This window comes from Arachis hypogaea, chromosome 13 (genome assembly GCF_003086295.3).
Source record: "Arachis hypogaea cultivar Tifrunner chromosome 13, arahy.Tifrunner.gnm2.J5K5, whole genome shotgun sequence".
Lineage (NCBI taxonomy): Eukaryota > Viridiplantae > Streptophyta > Magnoliopsida > Fabales > Fabaceae > Arachis > Arachis hypogaea.
The window spans coordinates 73,130,956-73,142,938 of NC_092048.1; the positions used below are offsets into that span (position 1 = coordinate 73,130,956).

At 35.8% G+C, this 11,983-nt stretch overlaps 1 protein-coding gene across 6 annotated transcripts; it reads right to left on the minus strand.

Annotated features, from left to right (window-relative positions):
• Positions 1 to 368: 368 nt before the first annotated feature.
• On the minus strand, positions 369 to 4,732 carry LOC112732290 (peptidyl-prolyl cis-trans isomerase FKBP16-3, chloroplastic-like). 6 transcript variants are annotated; one of them, XM_029291638.2, is made up of 7 exons: positions 4,361 to 4,728; positions 3,239 to 3,421; positions 2,302 to 2,582; positions 1,592 to 1,712; positions 1,023 to 1,141; positions 803 to 918; positions 369 to 671 (listed from the first exon to the last, which is right to left on the minus strand). In XM_029291638.2, the coding sequence occupies exons 2-4, from the start codon at positions 3,321 to 3,323 to the stop codon at positions 1,647 to 1,649; spliced, it is 432 nt and encodes a 143-aa protein (XP_029147471.1). In that variant the 5' UTR covers positions 3,324 to 3,421; positions 4,361 to 4,728; the 3' UTR covers positions 369 to 671; positions 803 to 918; positions 1,023 to 1,141; positions 1,592 to 1,646. The 6 variants fall into 6 exon arrangements, 5 of the variants coding, with proteins under 5 accessions (XP_029147471.1, XP_072069505.1, XP_072069507.1 ...); XM_072213404.1 differs by having other exon boundaries at positions 1,023 to 1,443; positions 4,361 to 4,727; XM_072213406.1 differs by having other exon boundaries at positions 2,297 to 2,582; positions 4,361 to 4,727.
• Positions 4,733 to 11,983: the final 7,251 nt, after the last annotated feature.

The window sequence follows — 11,983 nt, forward strand, 5'->3', positions numbered from 1 at the left end:
TTTTTTTTGCCACGCTTTTTTACAAATTGGCACTTTTAAAAGCGTGGCTGTAGGTGGGAGATATGGCCACGCTTTTAAAGCGTGGCTATAGGGCAGATCTGGCCATGCTTTTAAAGCGTGGCGATAGGGCAGATCTGGCCACGCTTTTAAAGCGTGGCAAAAAGAGAGGTATGGCCACGCTTTTAAAACGTGATAATAGGAAGAGATACGGCCACGCTTTTAAAGCGTGGCCATGGTAAGATATACTGCCACGCTTTAAAAGCGTGGCGAAAGCCTTGTTAAATTAAAAAAAAAATTCTTTTCCTTACTTGATCTTCATTGCTACACAATATAAATTTTCAATCCTTTTTTATTACCAAACCTACAAATATAGTATGCAATTTTTATTACAAGTCATATCAAACAATAATTAGTGACATATATAATTTACTATAATTGTTTTATACATTAAAAAACTAATATTCAAATACAAAATAAATCTCGAGTTCAAATTCTAAAACTAAAAACCGAAGAAAAATACAGAAACAATACAAGTTAGAACTGCTCATAATATATCAAATTACACTAATAGAGATGCTCATCAGCCTAAATACTTGGTAAAAGATCATAATCAACCTAAAACTGCTCCACTTTATGCATTAAGCGTTCAAGTTATCCATTCCAATACTAGCCTGTAGCAAAATATCAAGAACAATAAAGCAACAGAAACTAAACTATGCTCACTGATTGGTAAATAAAAATCTAAAAGTACAATAATACGAAACTAAACTATGCTCAAAATACCAAACTAAAAGCAACAGACCTTCTGCAAATTTGATTTAACAAATGTTTCCCCAGATGGAGTTTTGTTCACTGATTCTGGAGGGAGATTAAGTTTTCGAACATCTTCAGGAGTCACCTTAAAAGTTGAGAAAGTACCTGTAAGGAAAGGAGGGGAAAAAAAGTTATTGTCAAATTCATGTGCCAAGTATTTCCCACATATCATAATAATTGATTATAAAAATTAGATATTATTTCTTTACCTTAATGCTTTGGCCCCTAGCAAGCAGAAAAAAATTGGGACACCTGTTACTCGAGCCATATCCACATAATTATAAATGAACATCAATTTATCTAAAAGCTGTTGAGGGAGATAAGCATCCTGCACAAAGATCAGAATAGATTGATTCACCGTTTTCATTCACATTCTACTATAAAAATTCATCAGCATTATGCTAATAGGAATAAAAATAAACTTGGTCAGCTTAACACAAACTTCTGGATTATTACAATATACAATTAGTATAGTAATTAAGTAATTAAAATTTGTACTAGGAATTTATGATTCTCCTCAAGCACTGACGAGAAATCGGTACAAAATTTTTTCATTTAAGGTCCAAATTCCCCTCCGCAACAAAGCACTTGCATGAATTTTTCCCTATCTGAAAGAAGCTTCATTGCAACCTGCAGTAGAACTATTTTCTTCACTACTTTGTACTCCATATTTATAGATACATCCATAAGAAAAAATAAAAAAAGGTCCATAGAATTAAAATTTAGAAGGTGCAGAGAGCAGTATAAGAAGTTATTGCTAAGTACTATTATACTGAACCTGACTCCATTGATTGCAATTTTCCCGAAAAAAAAAAAGATAGATCATCATGACACTAGTTCTTCTTGGCTCCTAATGCAATTGTATGAACTCTTTCAACATCAATCCAAGCCTCTGCAGCCTGCAGAACCAGATCCAAATCTTCTTCGTAAAAAACAAAAGGCATAATAAAAAAGTAAACAATCGGTGAATGGCAACAAATAAAACAATGACTCCATCAACCAGAAAAAACTAGAACACCACTTTAAAACACTTGTAGATATGTTAATCAATAGTTACACGTTAACGCAAGCGATAAATAGCATGTTTCCATGGTGGTCATTGATCAAGGGTCTTCAAAATGTGAATATTAAAACTTAAGTGCAATCACATAGATTGGTTATTAACATATTCTTTGCATGATGCACAAATTCTTTGAAAATATAAGAATGTCTACTATTCCTTTAAGGATGATAGATTCTATTATCAGGAAAGAATAGCTTAGATACTAATAATGCTTTGATTTCCCAAAATTTATTTGAAGAATTTCTCTTTAAAAATAACTGACATTTGAGAAAGGTGCTGACTAACATTAGTAGAAACAGGAGATGCAATGCAATTACATCAAATATCAAAGCATTATTAGCAATTTACAACAACCATTTGTAATGTCTTAGCAGAGAAAAACAAAGAAAGGAGGCAGAGAAAGGAACAATGTATTCTCACCATACATTTTCAAGCCCCTTCTCACAAGCTTCATCACATAGTTTCGGCTTATCTTCTGGGGGCAAACCAGCTCCTTTGCCTTCCAATGAACCAACAAAGAGGCTTGAGACTCCCAAAGCCAATCCAAGAAAGTCTCTGCGTGAACTGCTATTAACCATAGCAGCACATTCAGTTGTATCTGAGGCCTTTGCTTTTACCACCGATCTTTGGTATTGCGGAACCAAGCATTGAAGCCTGTCAGCAGCAATGCCTTGAGGATTGCAGCCCAAACTTTTACAAGTAGAACCTACCCCAAAAAAAATTACATACTTTAGAAAACAATTGTGACAGTTAAACCCATGAGAATAATTTCTATGCACCAACACTTTAAAAGCAATTTGAAACTTTCAGCCAATAGAAATTCAAAAAGGTATGAAGTCATGGTGGATAGTTGTGATGATTTGGCACTTTCTTGAATTTCTATTAGATGACAGGGAGAAATTGTTTTACCTCACCATCAATGTCTAGAAATCAAATCCTAAATGAATAGTGAAATTGAAGAATGGAAGTTGGGGGCAGTGATAATAGTTGAGAAAATTTTAATTTTGCAGAAACAGAAGTGGATTACAAAGTCACAATGAATTCACCTTTACTATCCTGTAAATACAATGCATGAACTCATTAACTCAACAATAATTCGTTATTACTTATTACTTTCCTCTTAGAAAAAAATAACTTTTTGGTACCACTATCATTCATCTAAGAACATGACACAACAGATTATTGAGTTAAACAATAATTAGTAGTGCTCCTCAAACTAAAACCTATACAAGAGTGGAAGCAAAAACAATCTGAGGTTGTGAACAAAACATAAACAAGAAGCAATGACAATGTAACATTGTTTGAGTTGTGAAATGAAGAAAACAATTGGAAATTTAAGGAAGCAGCACATAGAATAGATACCTAGTGGAAGAAGTAGAAAGGAGAGAGAAGCAGCCATTGTTGGCATATCATATCCAAGGTCGAAGGTTGTAATATTATATGTCATTTGATGTGGATAAACCAAATCCACTTAAACACATCACCTGTCAGAAACTGTCCTTTTATCTTTTTCTTTTTCTTTTTTTTCTTTTTCCTTTTCCTCCCCTACAGATAACATAAAATCTTAATCCTTAATAAATCTTGTAGTAGTATAAAATAATTTATACCACTCAAATCTTTTATTTAATATGCAAAGAATAGAATCATCAACAGAAGCAATTGTTTATTAAACAGCAGCAGTAAATAGCATGTTTCCCAGGTTCAAGCAAGCAGCAAACAGAATTCATATGACTTAACCAGTTTCACAAACTGAAATCATTGCATTTCATATAATATGGACCAAGCAACAAGCAGAGCAGCACTCAGCAACAACAAACCAAGAAAAATTAATGAAACAGTAACACTTTCACAACATCTATTTTGGACAATGAAAAAAAATACAATAAACAGCAATCACAAGTCCAGAATTCAACACCAAAACAGCACAATAAACAACTTCATCCAGGGCAACATTCAGAGGAAATAAAAAATCTAAAATAAAGTGAATTGATAACACTGGACATCGGGCAACCATCATTGTAAAGATTAAAATGCAAATCAGAAGACATACCTTTACAGATTCATATATATCTTCAAACAACAAGCTAAGATCACACTAACCCGGTTTTGATATCTTTCAATACAATATTTATTAGGTTTCGAGAACTTTAGATAATCTGTTTATTAGCTAATGAAGCTACCGAATTCATATATACAAAAAAATTTCTTAGGGCAAGAAAAAAAAAGTAGGCTACAGTTTAGGGATTGTAAAAATATATAACAGCTAAAATATCAAAATTCAAAATGCAAGTTTCGAAATCTGAATATCTTCTCACAAATTCCCTAAATTTTCAAATTACGCCAATCACCCGTTCCCCACCAAAACCTCCCCAAATTGTGCACAACACTAAAAGAATCCCTAAAATTATCAAATGCACGAACCAATTTCATATCCGAAAAGCAATGCTAGCGCGAATTGAAACATGAAAGAAAGAGGAGAAGAACCTGAAACAACGCAACGAAAGCAACAATTCCTTCAACAAGGGCAAGACTGACATTGACACCGAGCAAGAGACGCGGAAAACAGTTGCCGCCTCCGAGCTCCGATATCTTCCCACATTGTCCCTTGTCGTATTCGCTTTTGGAAGGAATCGGTTGAAAGAGGTGGCGCTGACGCTGACGCTGACGGTAAGGATGCTGGTAACGGCGATGAGGAGACGAGGCGGAGGGGGAGCGGAGGCTAACGGCGCAGCGAGGGTGGTTCTGGTGACGGCAGGGATGTGAGCTCCTCCAGGGGTAGCCAAGGTGAAAGAGTGATTAGGGTGAAAGAGTGAGCTCGATCGCGAAAAGGGTAGCTCAATTAGGGTTGGGGACCGGGTTGAAATCTCTTCAATTGGGTTGGGGACCAAGTTGGGGGCCGGGTCTAGTTTTTTTTTTAAAAAAACCTTTTGGCCACGCTTTTAAAGCGTGCCAAAAGAGGACCAGGATATGGCCACGTTTTGTAAGCGTGGCCATAATGAAACTCTGTCGCCACGCTTTTAAAACATCCCTGTTTCTCTCTATGGCCACGCTTTTGAAGCGTGGCAGAAAAAAACGTGGCCGTTTCTCTAATCAATTGCCACCCTTCAAAAAGCGTGGCCGTTGACCCTTTTCGCCACGTTTTTGAAGCGTGGCAAGAAAAAACGTGGCCAAATCTCTATTCAATCGCCACCCTCACAAAAGCGTGGCCATTAAAAAAAAGCGTGGCCATAAGCCTATTTTCTTGTAGTGAACCATGTAAATAAAAGAGAGAAATAATAACTGAAATACCTCAAATAACATTAATTCAAGTAATCTGGAACAGTTCATAAACTAAATTGGAAAAATAAATAAAAATAAAGAACCTAGGATTGAGAGTTACACCTAAAACTAAGAGAAGTCTTAAATCCTAATCCTAAGAGAGAGGAGAGAACCTCTCTCTCTAAAAACTACATCTACTCTTAAAATTGTAAATATGAGAGCCCCTCTATGAATGGATGCATTTCCCCACTTTATAGCCTCTAATCTGTGTTTTCTGGGCCGCAAACTGGGTCGAAAATAGCCCAGAATTCGCTGGTCTCGAATTCAATCACGTTGGATTTCCGTCACTGCGACGCGGCCGCATCGCCTAGCGTCAGGGAAACTATAGCATATTATATCTCAAATCGAATCCCCGGACGTTAGCTTTCCAACGCAACTGGAACCGCGTCGTTTGGACCTCTGTAGCTAAAGTTATAGTCGTTTGAGTGCGAAGAGGTCAGGTTGGACAGCTTAGCAATTTCTCCAACTTCTTGTATTCCTTCCACTTTTGCATGCTTCCTTTCCATCCTCTGAGCCATTCCTGCCCTGTAATCTCTGAAATCACTTAACACACATATTAAGGCATCTAATGGTGATAAGAGAGGATTAATATTAGCAATTATAAGTCCAAAAAAGCATGTTTTCAATCATAGCACATAATTAGGAAGGCAAATGTAAAACCATGCAAATAGTATGAATAAGTGGGTAAAGTGTTGATAAAATCCACTCAATTGAGCACAAGATAAACCATGAAATAGTGGTTTATCAACCTCCCCACACTTAAACATTAGCATGTCCTCATGCTAAGCTCAAGAGAAGCTATAAAGAATGAAGAATGTATGAAATGCAACCTATGAATGTAACTACATGCAGAATGTTTCCACCTACTTAGTTAAAAGTAAACAAATCTTTCAAGAAGAAATATAAACTGGATTTCACTAATTCAAATCATGAAAATGAAGTACAAATAGACTTGCAAGAAGAAAATAGCTCATGAAAGCAGGGAACAAGGAATTAAGCATCGAACCCTCACTGGTAGTGTATACACTCTAATCACTCAAGTGTTTAAGATTCGATTCTCTCAATTCTCCACTATCCTTGCTTTCTAAGGCTTGCTCTTCATCTAACAATCAACATAAATTTAATGCACAGATACAAATATCAAGAGGTCTTTTAAGGGTTGTAATGGGGTTAGGGTCAAGGTAGGGTTGTATTTGGCCAAGTGGACTAAAATCTTAATTCTTAATTAACTTAAACTTTCCACCTAACTTTAGACAATCCATGTAGTCAAAATACAATATCTAACCATCCATTAACCATGTTTTCCACATATTCATGCATTCTAATTTCAAGTACAGTACATATGCATTGCTTTCACCATTTACTTTGGGGTATTTTGTCCCCTTTTACTTATTTGCTCTTTTTCTCTTCTTTTTCTCTTTTTCTTTTTCTTTTTTCTTTTTTTTTATTATATATATTTTTTCTTTTATTTTTCTCAATGCATATGATTAAATTATTGAATGCATGAACATGTCCTAAACATTTCTTTCACATTTTCAGAAAATTCTAACATACTCAATTATCAAACCAATTGTTTTCAATCCCAATTTCCCCATACTTAATTCATGAGCACTTTCACTAGTCTAAGCTAACCAAGGATTCAAATTAAGGATATTATTGTTTTTCGCTTAGAGTTAGTGATGAGCTAAAATAAAGAACAAAGGGGTAAAATAGTCTCAAAATTGGTTTGCAAAGGATAATGAAAGGTTAAGGCCATATGGGTATGTAAGCTCAGTGAAACAAAGGTCTCAATCATGTAAGTGTATGCATACATTAAACAATGGAAATATAGAATTAAGCAAGACAAAGATCACAATTTTAGAGAGAAAAATACACACTAAAACAAAATTTTTGGTTGATAAAATGCAACCAATTCAAATAGGCTCAAAAATCTCACAGGTTTTGTGTGTTCGAGCTCTAAACCATGTTCCAGTATAATATCTCTTCTAACAAGTGTAACATTAAATTTTATTCAAATTAGTGAAATGTTCTAAAAAATTTTCTTAAAAAGGAAAATATTACTTCAACCAAGTGGTAAAATATGCAAAAAAATCAAACAAATATGCAATCAAACATGCAAATGCAACAATTAACAAAGAAAATATTGGTATTGAAAAGAAGGTAACTAACCCCTGGAAGTCGGTATCGACCTCCCCACACTTAAAGATTTTACCATCCTCGGTGCATGCTAAGATGTGCAAGTGGATGGGGGTTGTGGTTCCTCAGCTGGGGCTCTTTTCGTTCCTTTCCTTGCCGGTGGTTTGGGAGTAGCTTTCTCCTTTTCTTTCTTGGTGCCCATCTTGAAAAGAAAAAAAAGAAAGTGACTTTTAAAGCTAAAGGTTAGAGCAAGGAAGAGAGCGGGAAAGGTGGTAATCATTGCACAATAAAGAAGAATGACGTTAACACACGCTCATGAGTACATGTGAAAAGTCATCAATGGAAAATAGCTAGTGCATATGATAACAATTGAATGCAAGGTGTTTATTGGCATGCAGGCAAAGGCATGAGTAGCATAGATCAAGCATTCAATGTCCAAGTTAGATTACCAAGTCTTTCAAACTAGAAACATGTTTGTAATGACAACTATATTTAATCAATAAAACATGAAAAGGGTTTTGTGAAAAACAAGCATATATAATAGTAGATTAAAAGAAATCTTAAAAATAGTGCACAATGCCATACGGGCGTTTTCACAAACACATAGCGTGCATGGTAAATAAGCTATTTGAAAGTATTAAATTGAACATGCAAGCAACCCTTTAAAAAGTAATATATAATTGTCAAACCATTTTAATAATCCAAAAATATATAAAAATAATGACCCAAATAAATTTCTAACACCAATGAAAATAATGCAATGAATGAAAGTATGCAAATAAATTAAATAAAATAGAATGAGAGGAAAAAAGGATGAGAAGAAGAAAAAGAAAGTGAGAAAGGAGAGAGAAGGAAGAAATTAGGATTAGAAAAGAAAAGTTAAGAAAATTGGCACTAATCTGGATAGGTTGTGCGACGCTGGCGACGCGGTCGCGTGGGTGACGCGGTCGCATGGTGTGCGATAAGGTTGGGTGACGCGGACGCGTGGGGCACGCGATCGCGTGACTTGATTTGTGCTAGTGGCGCGAGTGCAGCCTCGCGGTCGCACAACTCTCTGTTCAAAACTCAGTATTGCCAAAATCCAGGCTGACGCGGTCGTGTGGTCGACGCGATCGCGCGGGTGGCCTTATTTTCAATATGACGCGGACGCGTGGGTGACGCGTTCGCGTGGCAGGGCTTGTGCTACTAGCACGGGTCCAGCCCAATTCCAGCTCAACTTTCGGCCATGCACCCTTTTGACGTCGAAATCCTGGTCACGCGGCCACGTGGGGCACGCGGTTGCGTGGGAGGCCATTATTCCCATATGATGCGGTCGCATCAGTGACGCAGTCGCATGGGGTGAATTGTGCCATTGGCACGCCTCCAACCCTGCTCCTGCGTAACTCTCTGTTCAATTCTTTTCTTCCAAAATGCACTGGTGACGCGGACGCGTCAGCGATGCTCCCGCGTCGCATGCGTTTTTTTTTTAATGCAGTATGCAGAATGCAATGCTAATATGAATGTTATGCAAAACTCCAGGTTCAATAAAATAAAATAAATCTCGAAAACAAACAAAACTAAATAAAATTAAAATTACAAAATGAACGATCATACCATGGTGGGTTGTCTCCCACCTAGCACTTTTAGTTAAAGTCCTTAAGTTGGACATTTGGTGAGCTCCCTGTTATGGTGGCTTGTGCTTGAACTCATCCAGAAATCTCCACCAATGTTTGCATCTCCAGTAGCCTCCAGGGTCCCAAACTAAGCATGTAAAGCCCTTAAGAAGCTTCAAACAGATTCCTAGACCCATTTAGTTGAGCTTTACACCAACCTTTGCATTTAAACTTAAAGCTTCCAACCATGATGAATCTTGCAGGACAATTCTTACCACTGGCCATCTTCCTCTTACTCTTAATGTTACAAAGAGGTCTAAGTTGACCATCCGTCTCCAGTAGTCCATATTCAAGTGGAATTAGAAAGCTAATGGATATGAATTTTACCCACTTAAATGTTGTGAAGGATGATGGCAACTTAGGGGGAGGTATTTTTAATGAAATTGCAAGCTCTACTCCCTTGTGCTCTTCTCTGATAATTACCACCTCTTTGCAAGCTTCTTCAATTTCAACCTCTTCCTCTTGGTAGCATTCTTCCAATTCAATCTTCTCTTCATTGCTTTCTAAGGGCATGGGAGGTTGTGCTTCTTCTTCTTGAATTTCCATCTCTTGATCAACCTCTTCCAAGTCTTCAACTGTGATATGCCTTGGAGGTTGTACACCCTCCTCAGCATCAATTTCAAACGTCTTGAAAGGGGGTTTTATAACTGGACTTTCCCATGGAGGTTCTGCATCTCCCAAGTCTTCAACCACTTCTTCTTCTTCAATAATTCCGGCTTCCTCTACTTGTTCCAGTACAAAGTCATGCTCCGTACTGTTCACTGGAGTTTCTAGTATCTCCTTCATACTACGTTCTTCATTAGATTGTCCACATGAAGCCATGGGGGTTTCTTGAGTGTCCGAACGTCGGGAAGCTAATTGACTCATTATTGCTTGCCCCAATTGATGAATGGTTGCCTGACATCGATCCACTATTTCCTTGAAATGATCCTTTGTCTCTTGATGCACTCGGCTTTCATAAATAGGATCATAGTGCTCTTGGATTGATGGATATGGAGATGGTGAATATTGAAGTGGTGGTTCTTGTGAGTAATTGGGTTGGAATTGGGGTGGTTCTATATATGGTTCATATGGCTCATAAGGTGGTTGGTATGGTGGTTGAGGATTAGGGTCATATGGTTAAGATAAGATAAGATAAAAATTTTAAAAAAAAAAATCTGAAATTTTTTTTTCAAAAAAATTAATTAAAAATATTTTTGAATTTAATGAGAAAAGAGAAAAACAATAAAATGACACCAAATTTCAAATTTTTAGATCAAAACAAAGAAAACAACTAATAACAACTTGAAGGTCAAGATGAACGCGAAGAACAACTTGAAGATCAAGATGAACACTAAGAACAAATTTTTGAAAAAAAAATTTTAATAACTAAAAAAAAAACCAATAACCTCTTAATTTATGAAAAAGCAAAAATAAAAACAAAAATAAAAACAAAATAAACAAGCAAAAAGTAAATATTTACAATAACCAATAATAAGCCACACGTTTGCAATTCCCCGGCAACGACGCCATTTTGACGTTAGGATTTTTGCCAGTAAAGAAGTTCATAAAAATAGTCGCGTTGTAGATATAGTCTCTAAACCGACAGAAATCCCTTCGTACAAACGTTTTGGTTGTCACAAATAACAAACCCCTTTAAAATTGATAACCGAGTATTTAAACCTCAGGTCGTCTTCTCAAGGAATTGCAGGGAAGTATGTTCTTATTATTGGTTATGGAGATTGTAAATTTGGGGTTTTGAGAATAGGGAGCAAGTAATTTAAATTGCAATTAAAATAAATAAATAACTGTAAAATAAACTTTTGGCAAGGTATGAGAAATTGGAAGTCCAGGCTTAGTTATCCTTATCAAAAACAATGAAAGTTGGATCTTTATTCCACTTAGTTAACCTTTGCTGAAGCAAAGGAAAGTCAAGGGACTAATTAGTTTGATCTTCGAATCCTATTTATTTCCTAAGAAAAGGTTAGGATTATTGAAGCTCAATTCAATTAGCAAAGATAACAGTTATCAATTATGCTGTTGAGTTGGATAATTCCTGAGTTACTGATTTTTTAACCAAGACCAAAAGGGGAAAAGTAAATCTACTGGAATAAGAATGCCTTCAGATGGGAAGCAATAACCATGTAAATAAAAGAGAGCAATAATAACTGAAATACCTCAAATAACCTGTGAGATTTTTTTAGCCTAATTGATTGGTTGCATTTTATCAACCAATAATTTATTTTTGATGTGTGTTTTTCTCTCTAAAATTGTGATCTTTGTCTTGTTTGATTCTATATTTTCATGGTTTTATGTATGCATACACTTACATGATAGAGGCCTTTGTTTCACTGAGCTTACATACCCATATGGCCTTACCTTTTCATTATTCTTTACAAACCAATGTTGAGCCTATTATACCCCTTTGTTCCTTACTTTAGCACATCATTAACTCTAAGCGGAAAACAATAATGTCCTTAATTTGAATCCTTAGTTAGCTTAGACTAGTGAAAGTGCTCATGAATTAAGTGTGGGAAAAAGTGGATTTGGAAACAATTGGTTTAAGAATTGGGTATTATATATCTTTATAAAAATGTGAAAGAAATGTTTAGGACATGATTCATGCATTCAATATCTTAATCATATGTATTGAGGAAAATAAAATAAAAAAATTATATATATAAAAAAAGTGAGAAAAAGAAAAGAAAAAAAAAGAGTAATTAAGCAAAAAGGGGACAAAATGCCCCAAAGTAAATGGTGAAAGCAATGCATATGTACTGTACTTGAAATTAGAATGCATGAATATGTGGAAAACATGGTTAATGGATAGTTAGATGTGGTATTATGATTACATGGATTGTCTAAAGTTAGGTGGAAATTTTAAGTTAATTAAGGATTCAGATTTTAGTCCACTTGACCAAATACAATCCTACCTTGACCCTAACCCCATTACAACCCTTAAAAGACCTCTTGATATGTGTATCTGTGCATTAAATTTATGTTGATTGTTAGATGAAGAGCA

Excerpts from the sequence above, each read along its gene's own strand:
- LOC112732290 (XM_029291638.2), bottom strand. The coding sequence starts at position 3,323 with ATGACATATAATATTACAACCTTCGACCTTGGATATGATATGCCAACA. Across the intron at positions 2,583-3,238 it reads CTTTCTACTTCTTCCACTAG|GTTCTACTTGTAAAAGTTTG; the intron begins GTATCTATTCTA and ends TTTTTGGGGTAG. Across the intron at positions 1,713-2,301 it reads GTGAGAAGGGGCTTGAAAAT|GCTGCAGAGGCTTGGATTGA; the intron begins GTATGGTGAGAA and ends CTGGTTCTGCAG.